This window comes from Fusarium subglutinans (genome assembly GCF_013396075.1).
Source record: "Fusarium subglutinans strain NRRL 66333 chromosome Unknown NRRL66333_c0000056, whole genome shotgun sequence".
NCBI classification, from domain to species: Eukaryota; Fungi; Ascomycota; class Sordariomycetes; order Hypocreales; family Nectriaceae; genus Fusarium; species Fusarium subglutinans.
Window position 1 is genome coordinate 29,996 of NW_023502119.1, and position 17,094 is coordinate 47,089.

Below are 17,094 nucleotides of genomic sequence, written 5' to 3' on the forward strand. Positions count from 1 at the left end.
TCACTATTTCCACATTCCAGTTGCTCAATCATTAAAATCCCCTCGTCAACTGCTTCAAAAGAAGCTTCTACAACTCGGTTATTGCGCCCCACGAAACAAATGGCGAAGCTATTATCTGAACTGACACCTTCATTCCCGCCGAGCTTCGTAGCGCCAAAACGATATCGATGGGCAGCGGGAGTCATTTCTGTCATATTTTTGTTCTACTTCTTCTTGAATAATGGGTTCCTTTACCAGAAGCCATTGAAATACCATGGCTCCATAGAGGTCGATTGGTCGCGCTTCGCCTATACCCAATATGTCACCAACAGCGACTATCTCTGTAACTCAGTCATGCTCTTTGAGTCATTGCACCGTTTTTCCAGTCGCGCCGATCGAGTGATGATGTATCCTTCCCACATGTTCGAGGCGAATAACGGCAGCTCTGTGGATACCCAATTGCTCATCAAAGCTCGCGATGAATATCGAGTCAAGCTCGTTCCCATTACAGTTCAGCACAAGGATAATAAAGACGGTAAGCGAATACTCTTATCACATCTTTGAGGTGTAGTTCTTGTACAGGAACCCGGCTGACTAGTCTCATCCTTAGATACCTGGGCTGATTCATACACAAAGCTCCTCGCTTTTAATCAGACTCAATACAGCCGCGTGCTCTCTATCGATTCTGATTCCACGCTGTTGCAAGACATGGATGAACTATTCCTTTCGCCCCCAGCGCCAGTAGCTATGCCAAGGGCCTACTGGCTGTTTCCTGAGAAGGAGATCCTCTCATCCCAGGTGATACTTATCCAACCTTCTGAAAAGGAATTTGCTCGCATTATGGCCAAGGTGGATTCTGCCTCTGAGAACGACTTCGATATGGAGATTGTGAACTATCTGTATCGCGAGAGTGCCCTTGTCCTCCCACATCGTCCATATGATCTGTTAACGGGTGAGTTCCGTGCAGACAATCACAAGAGGTATCTCGGCTCTGATACTGAGCCTTGGGATCCCGCCGCTGTCTACAACGAAGCTAAACTCGTCCATTTTTCGGACTGGCCGGTTTCCAAGCCATGGATACAAACGGATGAGGAACTTCGCCTCCAATCACAACCCAATTGCACGACTTTGGCAGATGGCGCAGAGGACTGCGCGGCAAGGATAATATGGAACTCTTTCTACACAGATTTCAAACGAAAGCGCAAGGTAAATATCCGTCTCGGCTGTCTCCTGCTTGGTTGAGGGCTAACAAAATGTAGGAGATTTGCGGACTGGATGAGGTGATATTGCCCAAGGAAGAGTACGAGGAATGATCTCCCCTTCTTGCAAATGCAAGCTACTCAGTATCAGAGCAATGATTTATGGGACTAAAATTGGGTGTTAAACAGAGGAGTACATATTGATTGCTGTTTAGGAGTGGTTGGGTGTCACCCGGCATGTTGTGGAATGTGCATTTGATGAGATACCTATGTTATTTCGAGACGAATACGAGATGATTTGGCATGAGCAAAGCATTTGGTAAATATCAAGAGGAGACCTCCACGTGGTAATCTAAGATATCCCTGTTTCTGTTAAGAAAGTTGACGACTTCCTTTCAGCAATTGGCCATATTCACTTACACATGCGTTTGAATGATGTGCACGACAATCGGGCCAATCACGGATCTTAACGGCAGACCCATAGTTACCCGTTGACTGACGTTGTGGCTGCGTTACCCTACATCCGTTTATGTGCCTGTAACGCTTGGGGTTGTTCTTTGTGAGTACAAACATTGCGACAGTCAAGAATGTCTTATCAAGTATTAGATAAAGTTTGTTCGGGAGCAGTCTCCCAAATCAGGCAAGCAGGCAACTCGGCAGTTGCATTGGTGGCAGCTCACAAATATCCCCTATTCGTGTTTCTTTGGTATATCGAACTACACTCAACCATTTTTGTTCGACCAATGGACTTCTATCCTCTTTCACAAACGGCTCCTTCGTCAAGCGATGTTGTCCCTAAAGACTTGAGTGTTTCCTCTGGTTTATTTCCACCAATATAATCAATGTGTTCACAAGCCGCCTCCTCAGACTCCCTGTATAACTTGAAGTTGCGGCCTTGACAATCACATACGACCATACCTATCAGAGAACTCGGGATCCCGTCCGCTCTCCTAAGCTGATAAGGGGCGGATTAGTAGTTTAGTAGTTGGGTCGGTGACGACCAGCGAATCCCCGCTGTTGTATGTTTTCTCTTTTGCTGTTTATGTGAACTTTTTACTGAAGAGCAGGTAACAAAGTTGGATCGTTGGAGGGGAGTGCGTTGGGAAGCGATGGTGGGCTGAAATGAGTCACGAGTGGCGTGTATAGACTAAGATGATCGTTCTGAAATGCAATTTCGCTATGTCCGATGTATGCGTAGGCGGGCAAATAGAGCCAAAACGCCAAGTGTGAACACCGATTCGAGATCATCGAAAGACATCTGCCAGGATGCAACTCGCACAAGACCAACCGCTTGACAGATCTCAGTCTGCTGCAAAAGAATTGGTCTTGAACTCGATTATCCTCGTGGTCGAGATCCCCGTTGCAAAAAGTCCAACTCCTTCTTCTCCTTACCAGCAAACTTCTTCCTCTTCCTCTCAATCGCCCTATCGACCTGTCCTTTGCTCATGCCCTCGTATCTGTTGACAAGCAGTTGCTTCTTCTGCTCGCTCTTCTTCAGGTAGAAAGGCGTCTTGCCTTGCGCCACAAGCTCCTTCTCCTTCTGGCGATGCTCCTTCAGCAACCTCTCCTCTTCCTGTCTTCGCATGTTGGCCTTCTTGCGAGATTCCATGGATTGGAGTTGGCGCTTTAGATTGTCCTTCTCGTAAGAGTCTTTGGTCTTCTTGATCTGTGCGCGGAGATCGGCCATCTCCTTGTCGCGGTATTCGTCTAGGAATGCATAGGCTTTGCTGGCTTTTTCTTCGTCGACGCGGCCTACTAGGGGGTCGAAGCGAGGATCGCGATATTGGCGCCGGTTATCTGGGAGGATCTCTCGGCGGCGAGATACGGGTTTTTTGGAGGTTTGTTCTTGAGGGGCGTGTTTGGAAGAACGTTTGGGCTTGGGGTCGTCCTTTGATTTGGTGGATTTCCTGGGCGCTGGTGTTTCTGTTTTCGGGGCGTCTCCATCGGTAGATTTCTTCGATTTTGATTTGTGACCAGAAGATGGTAATGATGCTTGTGCTTTTGCGAGAGCTCCGAACGAGACCGATGAGAGGTCTATCTTTGGTGTGTTTTCCTCAGGCTGTGGTAGAGTCAGCAGTGGGTTTTCGAGGAGAGACGTTAATGAGCTAACCTCTGATTCATCTCCCGAACCTTCTCCAGATTCTTGATCTTCCTCGTCCTCGTCGTCATCGTCATCAGATGAGCCTCGAATACTCTCCTCCTCCACCTCATCATCATCATCATCGTCCTCACTTGAGGAACCTTGACTCTCTGGCTCTTCCATCCACTCATCCTCTCTCCTCGGTCGCACTCTTCTCTCCAGTCCAAATGACGATGGCGTTTTTCGCTTGAAAGCCATGATGTGCTGTTGTATGTAATTGAATAACCACTCTTCAATGTTTAATCATAGCGACGCCGGGAACTTTTTTATTTTCCACCTTTGATAAGCCCCACGAAGAAGTCTTATCTTAGCGCCCCGGTAGCTGAATACCCGCATTGAACGTACTATATACTGTGCTGGTCAAAACCTGGGAACCTCAAGATCAAGACATTTTAGAAGATGGAATATTATTGTCGCTACATATCAAGGACCAAGGCCTCAGGGTGTAAGAAGACTTCTGACGTTAAACTGAGGTGCTAAAAATAATTAGTCTAAGATCCTCTATATCTATACTAAATTACACTAAGTTTATATGAGGTTTTTTTTGTCACCTAGGATAAAGGTCCTAAGTTTTATTGCATCCCCTTGCAAGGCTCTGCAGTCCTAATTAGTCTCTTACAGCACTGTATCCAGTATATGGACAGTCTAAAAGTGCTGTTATGGCCCCTCTAGTTAATGATTTGCATACCTGAATGGATCTAGGCCCACCCCCTGCTGCCCCGCGATTTCGGCCGCTAAAGTTAAGAAAAGCCAATGTTTGTATCGCAAATCGTGTTCTTCTTTGATTAATGCGCCTCTCTTCCTCCTTTCCCCATGCTGGGCACCGCTCGCCGTCTGGTGAATAAGCGCAATATTTTATTCTCTTGTACATCCCGTACTCATAAATTCTTTGACTTTAGCTTTACTTTTCCATTGCCAGTCAACTCGACAGCACCCCAGACTTTACCATCACAGGATGCTTCTTTCCTTCTCCCAGCTTCAGCCATGACAGGATATAAAGAGCCCGCCGTGCCGAATGGGTCATCATTCAGGCCGATGAACATACCGGGCCTCACGTTGGCGCAACCGAGACAGGGTGATGCGCCCAAGAACGCCCCCAAAGGCCCCAAGAAGAAGAATAAAGCGGCTGCAGACGCAAAGTATGTTCAGAAGATCTATCTCATATATGCATAAGACTCCTGGAGGCATTCCAACGCTCCGAAGGACTTTGGAAATGTATAATCTATCAGTTGTGATTTCCGCCTGGAATAAGACTGATATCACCTGAGGATGCATCAAAAGCCTCTAAACTCATGGCATGTAGTCTTTCCATACCACGTCACTAACTCCTCTTAGAATCCCCAAAGGCCCCAGGGCAATGATCCAGGCTCCTCCAGCTCGACGCCGCTCTTCATCACCCAACAAGATCCCAAGCAAAGCCTCTGGGGGTGTTCCCAACCCCACGCCCCAATACATGGCCCAAGCGAACCTCAGCCCCGAACGACTCCCTCAGCCGCGTCGCATTCTTATTATAATGGACCTCAACGGTACTCTCCTCTATCGGCCCAACAAGCGCCGGCCCTTCGACTTCGTCGAGCGACCTCATGCAAAGACCTTCATGAAATATTGCCTCGACGCTTTCCATGTTGCGATTTGGTCCTCAGCCCGTCCTGAAAACGTCAACAAGATGGTTGAACAGCTCCTCACACCTGAGCAGCGTGAGCGGGTTCTTGTCGTATGGGGTCGTGATTCTTTTGGTCTCTCGGGGGATGATTATAACGCAAAGGTGCAAGTCTACAAACGCCTCACGACCGTGTGGACTAATCCGCGGGTCAGGGCTGCTCACCCACAAACTCATAAGGGAGGTCTTTGGGATCAGAGCAACACTATTTTGGTTGATGACTCGCTAGAGAAGGGCCGGAGTGAACCATTCAACACGCTTACACTTCCAGAGTTCTCCGGTCTGTCTACGGAAATGCCTAATGTCTTGCCGCAGGTTCACGATTACCTGAATGAACTGGCCTACCAGGCGGATATCAGCCGCTTTGTAAGACAGTCACCTTTCAAGCTCGATCCAGTCTACGTCTTGCCAGAGCATGCAGCCTAGTCAGGTTTGACCCTGTGCCAACGTGTGGAGCATCAGGAATAAGATGAATCACAGGATATCATAGACGGTTTAGATTCATTTAGAGATACCCGAGGCCCAAGACCTCATAGGATACAACTTCGTAAGGTGTTTATTATAGAATAAATGGCCATCGTCGAAGGTGACACAAGAAACTTCATCTCAAAAAAAAAAAACACCTTTCAATTGTCTATGAGTAACAGACAGCTCTTCGTTCTTTTGAGTACTACATAGGGAATTGCCAGCCGGCAGGGCCTTCATGAGGCACAGAATATCATAAACTCATTTACCCTCCCAACCATTTAACCATAAGCCATTATCATCATCGCTCTTGTTTTCTTTTTCCTTTTTTGAATTTGTTTATTTGAAGACCTTGCCGTCTGCAAGCTTGTACTCCTTGCCGTTGACGGTGATAGGCTTCTCCCAGCCCCAGGCATCCTCGACGAACTGTCGGTGCTCGGGGTTGGTGGGGTCAAGCTTCTCGAAGTTGTAGCTCTCCCAATCGGGGGCAACATCGAAGGCGGGGACGTGCTCCTGGCCGCGGATGACGAAAGCACCCTGGATGACGGAGTCGTTGTTCTCGCCGTAGACGGCAGCACATCCGAAGATGTACTTGCGGGAACCCTCAAGACGGTTGTTGAAGCCACCAATCAGGTTGTTGGACATGAAGGTGAGGGTAAGCTCCTCGTTGTACTTGTAGTCAACCTTCCAGATGGAGTACTCCTCGAAGTTCAAGTTGTCCCAGAAGTACTTCATGGCCTCGTTGTGATCCTTGATGTTGGAGTACTGGCGCTTCCACTCATCGAGAGGGAAAGCGGGGCGGCCGAGAGCCTCAAGAGGGTGCTTGGCCTTGGGAGCAGCAGGAGCCTCGTCAGCAGCCTCCGCGGCGGGGGCAGCCTCCTTCTTAGCCTCCTTCTTGGCCTCCTTCTTGGGCTGCTCAGGCTTCTTGGGGGGAGTGTTGGTAAGAGCGGGAGTCTCGAGGAGCTCAACCTTCTCAGCGACCTCAGCGAAGATGGGCTGAGCGCGGACAGTCTCGAACCATCGAGTGACGGCGGGGTTCTCCTCGCGCCACTGCTTGTCCAAGAAGTACTGGAAGCCACGGACAGCGATGCCAGCAGCGAAGAGGTCGGCAAGGGTGATGCGCTCGCCAACAAGGAAGGTGTTGCGGATGAGGTGCTCCTCGACAACGGAGAAAGCCTTCAGGGCAGCCTTGGAGGCATCATCGACGTTCTTCTTGTTGTAGGGAACGTCACCCTTGAGGGGACCGAACCAAGCGATGAGGCTGGGAAGGATCTCGGAGTTGAAGAAGGACATCCACTTCAGGATAGAAGCATAGCTTTAGATTGTTAGCACGAGAACTTCTTAAGGGCCGTAGATATCAACATACTCCTGCTTGGTCTTGCCGAGAAGAGTGGTCTTCTCGTTCTGGGAGGTGACTATAGCGGGGTTAGCAAAGATCCCGACAAAGCTGACAACGTAGACAAAGGTAAATTGGGTTGCAGGGTCAGAATTTAGACGATATCCACACAATAACTCTTGAAAAAGATATTTCAGACAGGGATAACTGTATAATAATGCTAGGTCATCACTCGCAAGGGAGGGGTAAGAAGAAAGAAAAGTGGTGCCAGATTAGGCACGCATCGCGCACAGCTTTACTTACTGTAGATGGCAATGGCAATGCACTCAGAGAGAGCGAAACCATCCTCGCCAATGAAGGCAGGGATCTTGCCGAGACCGTTGGCCTCGAGGTGCTCAACGGTAGCGTTGCCCTTCTCGGCCTCAACGATGTTGAGCTCGATGTCGTTGGCCTTAGCGACCGCGCGGATGGCGGTAGAACGGCAGTTGTTCTGGAAGAACCAAGACCAGTCAGTAACGACGCTCTTTGTTTGAAGTTGCAGCAAATTCAGATTCAATTTCAATGCTCGAGAGTATGTACCTCGCGGGTGAAGAGAGTTCCGAAAGCCATCTTGATTGCTTTGCTGAGGCAGCTGAGAACGAACAAGTTGACAGACAAAGAGACGAAGGAGGAATGAGGAGGAGAAAAAAGAGGGAGGGGAAGTTTTTTTCTAATAAGTGTGTTGCCCCGCGCTAGTGGGGTCCTGCCTTACTGCCCGAGCAACGAGCTGCAAAAGAAGTGGCTGTGATACAGTGTGGCTGGTGAGATATGTGGCGTACAGATAAGTCCAGGTATTCGAACACCCATCCTCTCCACGTGATCTCGCCGACTCAGCGAGCCCGTGATCGTTGAATTCCCGTCAAGTTTTTTGGACAGTCAGTGAACCTCGTGGTCCGATACGATACCGACGGGGCCATCCTCCGAATTGGCCATCATGTCGACATTTACACATAGCCTACGGCAGCTAAGATGCCAAGGCCAACTTTTCCGAGCACCATGGCCTCAGCCTGCCTTGCAAAGAGCGACTTTTCCCCTCGGTGTACGAAGCATCACCGGTGAAACATCTTCAACGATCGTCGAACCCAAGCCCGACCCTTTCGCCGTGATAGATTCGAGTTCGAAGATTTCTCTGCCATTCCAGGATGTCCAGCATGCGAGAGCCATCCCCATCTCGGCTTCCTACTTCTCTCGGGAACCTCAATTCAATGAGATGTACCTCCGAATCGCTCGTCTTCTCACCAAATACCACACTCTTCCGACACTACCCCCAAGCGCTGCTCCTCTCACAGCTTGGATAAAGCTCGATGAAATGCGATCGAAACTTGGTGAACCAATTAAGGCCTCCCACTACGCCAAGGTCATTCGAGTTGCCAAGCGCTTGAACCAGATTGAGACCTCACTCTTCCCTGAGGAAGTCCGGGTTGCTCTTGAGGATTTCAAGCGAGACATCAACCCTTTCATGAACGTACCTCATGAGGTGACAATCGACAAGTTTGGAAGAGCCGTCGGTGTCGGCAAGCGAAAGGAATCTACTGCCCGGGCTTGGGTTGTGGAGGGTACAGGAGAGGTACTGGTCAATGGCAAGACCCTCAGCCAAGCTTTCGGTCGTGTTCATGATCGTGAGAGTGCGGTCTGGGCTCTTCAGGCCACTGAGAGATTAGACAAGTACAATGTCTGGGCATTGGTGGAAGGTGGTGGAACAACCGGTCAGGCCGAGGCTCTTACGTTGGCGGTTGCCAAAGCTCTGATCGTTCACGAGCCAGCGCTCAAGACTGCTCTTCGAAAAGGTACGTGCTTGATGTTCACCGTCGCGATTGATTCTGTTGCAGTGACTAATGCTCGTATTTACAGCTGGGTGTATCACCAGAGACCCAAGGACAGTGGAGAGGAAGAAGCACGGCCATGTCAAGGCACGCAAGATGCCCGCCTGGGTCAAGCGATAAGCAAATTTTGCAAAGAGTTGGCATTTCACGACTTTGGATCGAGTATGTTGCTGTGATCATGATGAGAAGGGTGGTGAGCGAGGCGCCCATCCAACCTCCATGTATAAACAAAACTTCTGTAGTTTTAGAAACCCATGCCCGGCCTTGGAAAGAAGCTTCAATTTTTGGCTTGTGGTCGCGTGAACGAGCAATTATGGCTGGAGCCCGTCATGAAAGCACTCCTGTTCCTCGGTGGTTCATTATCGTGTCGGTTCGAAATAACAGTTGGTGCACTCAGACGGATGTAACCATAGATCTCAGATGAGCTGATGCGGCATCACGTCTCCGGTTCCTTGGGTTCCGGAAAGTCGTGCCTGTTCATCACATGGATCCTTGTTGCAAGATGCCAACGCTTCCTTCACGCGCCCTGAAGAGTATTTAATGACATGCAGGGGGTCAACAAACTTTGTGGACCCCAGCCTTCTTCATGTGTGTAACTGTGTATAAGACATTTTCTGACGTGCTAAGCATGTCAAGCACCTGCCGGCCGAACCGGATTGCAGCAAATATGTACGGGCCATCCCATCGAACCCTGAAGGGTGCTCCTTGACGGTAATTAGCAAGCCACCAAGGCGCTGGTAGCTCCCGCTATCCGCTCATGTCATGATTTTATACCGCAATCGGTTATGCTGCCGTTAAGTAAAGTTGGATAATCGTATTGTTAGCGCTAATGCAGGACGAACGTTGGAGTCATACTAATAGTACGGAGTACATGAGCCCTGGACCTAGATATAACAACGGGCTTTTATCAAGTTTGAACCGGGACGGAGCGGATGGCAATCGGCGAAGTATTGAGCATCCCTGGCACTATTAGCTCCATGGCAATTGAATAACGAGTGCACTCCGGTTAGCCAGGCGGTGAGGAACTTCGTATTTAACTGTGATTGTTGTGATTGCGGTCCTTCATCCGCAGCCCGGTGGTCGCAGCGTCTCAACGAGGGACGTTGCTTTGACGCGCAATACCTCTGACATTAAAGGCGCGGGTATAGGGGCCGATCCATGAGTCGGCCATAATGCTTTTATGCTAATGACTCTTGGGGTAAGCAGCTCGTTGATATGAAGAACCGGATCGTCCTATACAGATTAATCCCAATCACCTCAAGCCATTGCATCAGCTGTTAAGCTGGAGAGTGGATTGCTGAAGAATAAGAAGATTTCTAGAACAGTTTCAGTGGGGTGGCTTGAAGTGTTTCAGCTCATGCATGCTCAGGAAGAAAAGCGGTTGGCTCAATTTTTAAGATCCAACGGCACAACGGTGTGGCGGGATAGAGAATCTTCCGAAAACGATGTTCAATCAACCCCTCGGGGATTGGGACCTGAGAATATTGCAAACTGGTGTTGATTCAAATAAAGCATTTCTCGGTAATAAGCATAACGATCACAACAAATGCGTCTCGTGCAAACCGGGAATTGGAGCCATTGGAATCATGTCAAGCCCTATGGTAGGAATCCACAAACGCTGCGAAAGTTAAGATAAACTTACAATGACGATGCGCTAGGCGAACCTTCGATAACTGTTGGATCTTAGCATAATGACGGTATAGGAGATCCAGAGTTCTCGGTGTAGTGACAACCATTATCACGCGGTGTCCTCGTCGAACTCAACATTGAGGCCGCCACTTAGCCCGTGCCAACGCGGATCCAGCTAGAGTTAGTACTGATGAATAATATCCAGAAATCGCTCTCGTCATGGTGGAGGTGGAGAGCGTTAAGCATGGACAGACGGCGGTTTGAGGTCGGAGGCTTTTGGGGCGGACGCAGCCACGAGTGGATAGATACCCCTGTTGCCTGAAAATCGGTGCCGTTGCGGCACTCTGTACTGGATACTTGCGGTGTATCTGGACAATCTCCAATCTCATCTCGTTCCAAGAGTTGAGGAAAAGTTAATGGCCAACGGCTTTTAGGCGAGGCTGAGATCGTCTTTAGTTCTTCGATCAACCTAATTTGGCGTGCATATATGTGTGCTAATCAGCATAACACAATAGTAGTAGCATATGCACAACATTCATCAGAAGGCTTCTGAAATGCCTCTTTCGAACTTCTGGTTGCTGTGCTTGGATAGTGAACCTGCAAGGTGAGCAGGGCTGTGATCAACGGAGCGAGGTACCTTTGTTAGTCGATTGGTGTCTGGGCAGTATTATGATTGGGCTTCGAGTTCAGCATCACTATCGTCGCCCCTCGAACCCCAGCTGCCCAGCCCAACTAAAGACATATTCTCATGCGTGGCTGATGCGCGTTGCCTTTTGCAGTTCTAGACGCGCGAAACATGATCCGATATGCGCGTCAACTAGTGCGCTTCAGCAAGTATCCTGGTCATCCAGGTACCGGTACTTGATGTGGGGTCGGCCGGATGGTGGGAGATCTCGGTGATGACCCTGGGTTGACAGTTTTATCAAAGCACCTGTAGCCGTTGAATATGTTGATGTAGGGTAGCTATGGACAGTAAGACCATTGAACGCGAAGAAGAGGCAACAATGGTTCTCTTGTAAACGCGGGTAATGCGTGTATAAAGAAACAATGAAGAAGTCGCATAATTATTGTGTTCAATTGCCGTCATCTAACTACTAGAGTTGATGATGACGCTTGTTGAGAGGATTAAAGCTAAAAGGCAAGGGATTATGGAAAGAGGTAAAATCGAAGTTGCCATTTAAAGTGTGGCTACCTAGTTAAGGCAATCCGAACTGCTCTATCCGTAAGTTTATCTGATAAGGTACCAAAAAGGAAAGATCCTTCCGTACTTGTACAGAGGTTGAAGGAATCAAGGCAACGAATTTGAGGCTGACCTTCCATCGCCAACTTTCAGCCAAAAGTGAAGATCACATGCACTTTCCCCTCAAATACCACAACTGGAATCGCCACTTCCACGACGCAAACTCGACCACTGAGATGGTATGTGATTACCAGCCTCATTACAGCCTTGCTCGTGACACAGACGATCAATGTGAGAGTCTAGTATCTAGACCCTTAGATCGTGCTGACGAAGCCTATTTGTGTCTCATTTCCAAAATGTTGGTATTTACCCACTGTATCCCAAGCATCGGTCGCTGGCAGGTGCCCTGACTAACGCCTACCCCAGTCCTTATGAGAAAAATTTCCGCTTTCCTCGAGCCATTGACCAACCACGAAAACGCCCTGACTTCTGTTCTGTGAATCGACATTGCCGGACTGTTATCTTCCTCACGCAAGCCAACCAGGATCAAGGTCCGAACGGCTCCTCACGACATATGCCATTCTAAAACCCGATCTAAGTCCGCATCATCAGACTTTCAAAGTTTGCTCAGAATTGAGTGTTTCCCCGACGCCATGAGCGTCTCCAAAAATCCGGATAATTCGCCAGCCCCTATTAGCAACATGGCATGCCCACAAGGGGCTCGCATTCATGCTGGTTGGCCTGAAGCATTAAATTGAATCCGAGCAAGCTGAACTCAAGCATTGTTGGCACGTTCCATAACAATATCGCCCTCTCCGGAAGGCTGGCGCGAGGGTCAAGCTACCTAGCATATCAACTCCAACAAGGATTTTAGTTGATATCGCCCTCCTCTGTCGATTGGCCAGCGTTTCTTTCCGGCTTCCTCACCTGGAACCACCTCCATATGTGGACTGTGGACCAGCGCCATGGCTCGATTTGGCTCTGTGTTGCTTTTCTTTCTTTTCCTGCGACTTTTAGCCCTTGCAATAGCCTGTCGTTGCTTTTCTTGTCACCCTCAAACCCCTAGTCCATGGTTGCTACAGACACGTATGTGTCAAATCAACCTACCGACGTCGATTCGTATAGGGCGGGCAAAAATGGAAAGAAAACCCAGCAGACAGCTAATATTGCTCAGGTCTAAGATCGATATGAGAAAATTTCGTCTTTTTTTGGTCATTTTTGCGAATTATCCCCTGCAAACCGCACGATCATAGGCATCTTCCAAGACAATAGTAGATGCACCAACTTTAGCTGACAATTGTCCTGCATTGGGGACAGCCTTCAATCTTTGACAGACAGGCTCTTTCAACCGCTTGGCCTTGTTTGGCTATAGTGGTCATTTTTCACACGATCAGATCTGGTTAATTCTTTCTGAGCCACTTAACCATGATGCAGAGCTTAGGAACTACCCACACACCTCGACAATTGTGTCTGTTCCCCATACGATGAGCCGTCTCCTTTGCATCCAAGCCAGGGTATTTTACGGAATATATGGACTGAGACATGGGGTTTCCAGAACTAGGAGCGACAAGTACCTCAAGCAAGAGAGCTTGAGCGTCTCGCAATTTGCGAAAACATCACCATGTGTGTCCAAGTTGCGGTTGGCGGGTCTCGTGTCAAGTTTTCAATGGCATTAGCCCACTTAACCCTTTTGTCAAAGAATAAGCCAAAAAAATCTCAATTGAGCACTGGAGCTTCAAGAGGTACAGCCCTAAAACGCAAGGCGTGAAACTATTTTGGCGGCTACCTGACTATAGATATATGAAGGTCAACACAAAGTGCCTGATGGCGATGGGATAGGAAATGCAGCCACAAACAACAGTCTTGGGACCACCGCTTTTCTTATCTAATGCATTGATACCCAGCTTCTGACGACGAAAAAAAGCAGAACAGGATTCCAACATTTAGTCACCACTGGATGGAAAGCAGGAGAAGCCGCTGTTCAGCGCCCAGCAATTGCAATGACTACCGGATGTTTACTAGGGCCACGGCTCAAAAAGCGGTCCGGTACTTGCGCAATGGACCCATGGCGCCCCAGGATCCGAGACGCTACACCCTCCATCCACTCAATTCACGCCCAGGCAAGCCACTTCGATATGTACCATTCCCCTCCAATCTTCCTGGCGCCTCTTACCAAGGTACTGGGCCAGGGGTGGTGCCCTAGGCTGGTTACGTGGTGGATGGAGAAGGACGACGCCGATCCTTCCACAATTTCCAAACCCGTTCTCATGAGCCCTCTTTGTTGAATGGACCTCTTGCTTCCAGGCTACGTACACTTGTAGCCGCAATTGCTGTTGTTTCCTCTTGGACTTTGTTCTCTTCTAGAGTGTTTTGGGCCACTCAGTCCCGTTTCCCACCTTGCCTCATATCTTCCTTGGATCATCTCCCCTTCGGGGGATGAAGCTGAAGCATAAAATGCTTGTTGCCCATTCAATCCAATGCTTGGGTTACACACACGTACACTCATCTTGCCTCAATCTTGGATTTGTCCATGGGCTTAACATGTATGTCGGCTGCCCTGACGCCATTCACACAGCGTCTTTAGCCAGTAGTCTAAAACGATACGCCTCACTTGATCTCCTTGTCCCTCACATCTGTCTGGTCTACTGTCACACCCCCCTCCCTTCTCATCGAAACCCCCTTCTGAGTCCACAGTGAGTCTCATCAGTCATATTGCCCCTGCCTTCAAGGGTGGACCCTAAGTAAATCATAGTGCCCTCCAGCTGGTGCAATGCTTTCTCTGTGAGTATGCTATATAGATCCCGTGGCTATCCTCTGTTTGCTATTGATGAATTTCGTCATCTCCGCGACTCACGTCTATTCCCGTGCCCCACTGTCGACCCTTCGATCATACATCCTCGTTTTTGTTAGCTGCTCTCAGTCATATCCTCCTCAACGTGACCAAGAGACTGTCACCACACCGATTCGGCGGAATCGTACGCCCGTACCGGCTTAGTGAAAGCTTTTTTCTTAGAACATCTACTTGGTCCCTCACAGAGACCCTGGTGCATTGTAGTGGCCCCAGCAGATCGCAGTAGGCTCGAGCTTGTCATGCTCAAGGTCTCTTACATGGGGTCTTGGCCAGGATCCTCCTAGTTGACGGCGAGACAACCGTTTGACAACTCATCCGCAAATCAGCCCTGGGCCCCAAAGCCCCAGACAAAGCTACTTAGACCTGACTAACGCCTTGTTCTTCGTCATCTTTTCGACGTCCAGCCTCTACCGGGCATGAACGCGCTAGGCTCTAGCTTACGATTGGGAGCCGACTTGATAAACTACGTTGCTACCCAGATCCCCGGCTGAGCCATCAGCTCTCTTGCCTGATCAGTAAACCGCTGGGTTTCGTTTGCGAATAATAGGCCAGCGGCACCCTGCTTGCAGAGCCGTTTGATCTCTCAACTCGACTACTATCTTCCCCAGCTAGCCATCCATTCCCTGCCTCACCACACCCCCCGACTATCGATCATCGCGACTACTCCCACTGTGGACTTCACCTCTTCAGCAACCCCGCGGTGACCCCTCCGGCACTATCAACAACACTGTCCCGTCAAATATTCGCAACCACATCACTTTGTTTTAGAGGGATACCCTTTCCTCCTCGTTGATACAGCACCGTGTATTGTGTAACTATCCGGATCACCGAAACTGGCTGCTTTACAGTCACCAGCGTTGCCGACCACCCATCAGCTGGGACCGACAGCAGGGTCGTGTGGTATCGAAGGTCTTCGGGGCATGGACGACTCGAACCGTATGAGGAGGCAGAATGAACCGCCGGTCCATTCGAACCCCAATCAGAGATACTCACTCAACGATCCGTCACAACAACGCCGTTCGCTCGCTGGAGTTTCCAACGACAGGTACCGCCCTGCATCCCTTGCTGGCCCTTCATCCTCAGGGCGAGGCATGGGAGCTCCGGGTAACTACAGTAGCTACTATTCAGAACCTAGTGCATCATTCTCGACGGCAACTATGCCTGGCACAGCTATAGCCTATGGCTCTGAGTATGGCCACGACTCCCGCCAAACGCAAGGCTTTGGCGGCTACAGCACCGCAGCTACGATGATGTATAACGTTGGGCAACCGAGTACGCAAAACACAGTTTACGATGCGCAGCAATTCAGCTCGCGGCAGCCTGCAGCTATGCAAATGATGCCACCAGACGTTGCCTCGAGCTACTTTGGGTCTGAGACTGGGGCCTCAGCTGGCCCGAGTCTACAGCAACCGGCGCAGGGCTCAAGCGGATCCGCGAATGTTTATCAGCAAAGCAATGCCATGAACTACGCGAGCAACAGCATGTCCAGTGTGAGCGCAATGCCACAGGCAACAAACACCGCCGATGTTTCAATGACAGACGACCACGACTATGCGGAAGGCGCCCTTGAAGAGAAATGGGTCAGTTACCAGAGGCAGCTAGGGAGCATATTCCAGGAGATAGTGAATGGATCTCTTGAGAGTGCCTCTGAGACATTGCTTAGCGTCACTAGCTGGCTCTTGTCTCAGGTCGCAGATCTGGGTATGTATTACATTGTCTATGGAATCGTAGAGGGGAATAGGAAAGCCAGAGCTAACTACTGTGCGTGCGTAGGTCTTAATCTTGACGATACCAACCTCCATGCTGATCGTATTCAGCTATGGAACGACTTCAACCACGCTTGGCTCGGATTGGGCCAGCGCCAAATTGACCTAATGACTTCATCCCAACAACTTTCGAGAACGCAAAGTCTGGTTTCAAAGGCCATGATTAAAAAGATGGGAAACGAACTAATAAGGCTATGTGACGGTATAGAGCGCCATGGCCTGGTGGACTATCAATATGGAGTATGGGAGGATCAAATAACTGCTGGTGAGCAACTAGAACCCCCCCCCGAGAGTCTGATCGGATTCGCTAATATGTGCATACAGTTCTCGAAGACTGTCTGGACTTATACGATGCTTCAGAAGAAGGCAGTGACAGCGGCAACCGATAACGTACACAGTTAAGACTGCAGAAACACTCAAACACATGTTACACACACATGACCCTTTTTTTGACACCGAAATTTGCGTTCAAAATCAGGCATCACGACCCAATGCCTGCAGTGCATCACTATGGTGAGCGCCAGCTGCAACAAGAAACGCGCTGTTTTCGTTGCGCTTCGCAACTGCTTTCTTTTTACAAATCGATATATCGATCGTTTTGTTGCGTATTATGCTTACCCCCTTGTCACTCGCATTTTCGACTTGGGTTGATGTCATGTATGGTAAGCCCAACGGGCTGTTCACGAGTTTCCTTTTATGTTGTTTTTGCCAGATTTTCTCCCACCATTTGCTGGCAGTGTACGAAGGCATAGGATTGCATCGCGGGGTTGGTTCAATGGAAAAGAGGGTATGGTCAATACTCTATGTATTATACGGGTATGGGATACATTGCTGGTCATTGCAGAGGCAAATGGATATGGGTTTGACACCGAAGGGCGCGTGGATAATGATTTCGGGAGAAAGGCGTTCAGACTCGCATCAAGTTGCCTTACTGTGGTTGGAGCAAATGTTAGGCCTGGGTTGGGTTGGGCAGGGTTTCATATTTCCTCTTTCTCTTCTTCTTTTCTCGTCAGGCTTCCAAGATAGA

The 17,094-nt window shown here is 49.3% G+C and overlaps 6 protein-coding genes across 6 annotated transcripts; 4 read left to right on the top strand and 2 right to left on the bottom strand.

Annotated features, from left to right (window-relative positions):
* Positions 1–333: 333 nt before the first annotated feature.
* On the top strand, positions 334–1,292 carry FSUBG_5614 (GNT1 alphan-acetylglucosamine transferase; the record flags this gene model as incomplete). The annotated part of the gene is made up of 3 exons (XM_036683730.1): positions 334–514; positions 590–1,185; positions 1,239–1,292. The coding sequence occupies 3 exons, from the start codon at positions 334–336 to the stop codon at positions 1,290–1,292; spliced, it is 831 nt and encodes a 276-aa protein (XP_036538840.1).
* A 1,222-nt stretch (positions 1,293–2,514) lies between these two features.
* FSUBG_5615 (kinase) lies at positions 2,515–3,516 on the bottom strand (the record flags this gene model as incomplete). Its single annotated transcript, XM_036683731.1, has 1 exon — positions 2,515–3,516. The coding sequence occupies one exon, from the start codon at positions 3,514–3,516 to the stop codon at positions 2,515–2,517; it is 1,002 nt and encodes a 333-aa protein (XP_036538841.1).
* Positions 3,517–4,302: 786 nt separating this feature from the next.
* On the top strand, positions 4,303–5,404 carry FSUBG_5616 (uncharacterized protein; the record flags this gene model as incomplete). The annotated part of the gene is made up of 2 exons (XM_036683732.1): positions 4,303–4,457; positions 4,654–5,404. 2 exons carry the CDS (start codon positions 4,303–4,305, stop codon positions 5,402–5,404), a joined length of 906 nt encoding a protein of 301 aa, XP_036538842.1.
* A 378-nt stretch (positions 5,405–5,782) lies between these two features.
* Positions 5,783–7,388, bottom strand: FSUBG_5617 (elongation factor 1-gamma; the record flags this gene model as incomplete). The annotated part of the gene is made up of 4 exons (XM_036683733.1): positions 5,783–6,758; positions 6,810–6,858; positions 7,083–7,302; positions 7,359–7,388. 4 exons carry the CDS (start codon positions 7,386–7,388, stop codon positions 5,783–5,785), a joined length of 1,275 nt encoding a protein of 424 aa, XP_036538843.1.
* Positions 7,389–7,752: 364 nt separating this feature from the next.
* FSUBG_5618 (MRPS9-mitochondrial ribosomal small subunit) lies at positions 7,753–8,761 on the top strand (the record flags this gene model as incomplete). Its single annotated transcript, XM_036683734.1, has 2 exons — positions 7,753–8,605; positions 8,670–8,761. The coding sequence occupies 2 exons, from the start codon at positions 7,753–7,755 to the stop codon at positions 8,759–8,761; spliced, it is 945 nt and encodes a 314-aa protein (XP_036538844.1).
* A 6,460-nt stretch (positions 8,762–15,221) lies between these two features.
* Positions 15,222–16,456, top strand: FSUBG_5619 (uncharacterized protein; the record flags this gene model as incomplete). Its single annotated transcript, XM_036683735.1, has 3 exons — positions 15,222–16,002; positions 16,075–16,332; positions 16,392–16,456. 3 exons carry the CDS (start codon positions 15,222–15,224, stop codon positions 16,454–16,456), a joined length of 1,104 nt encoding a protein of 367 aa, XP_036538845.1.
* Positions 16,457–17,094: the final 638 nt, after the last annotated feature.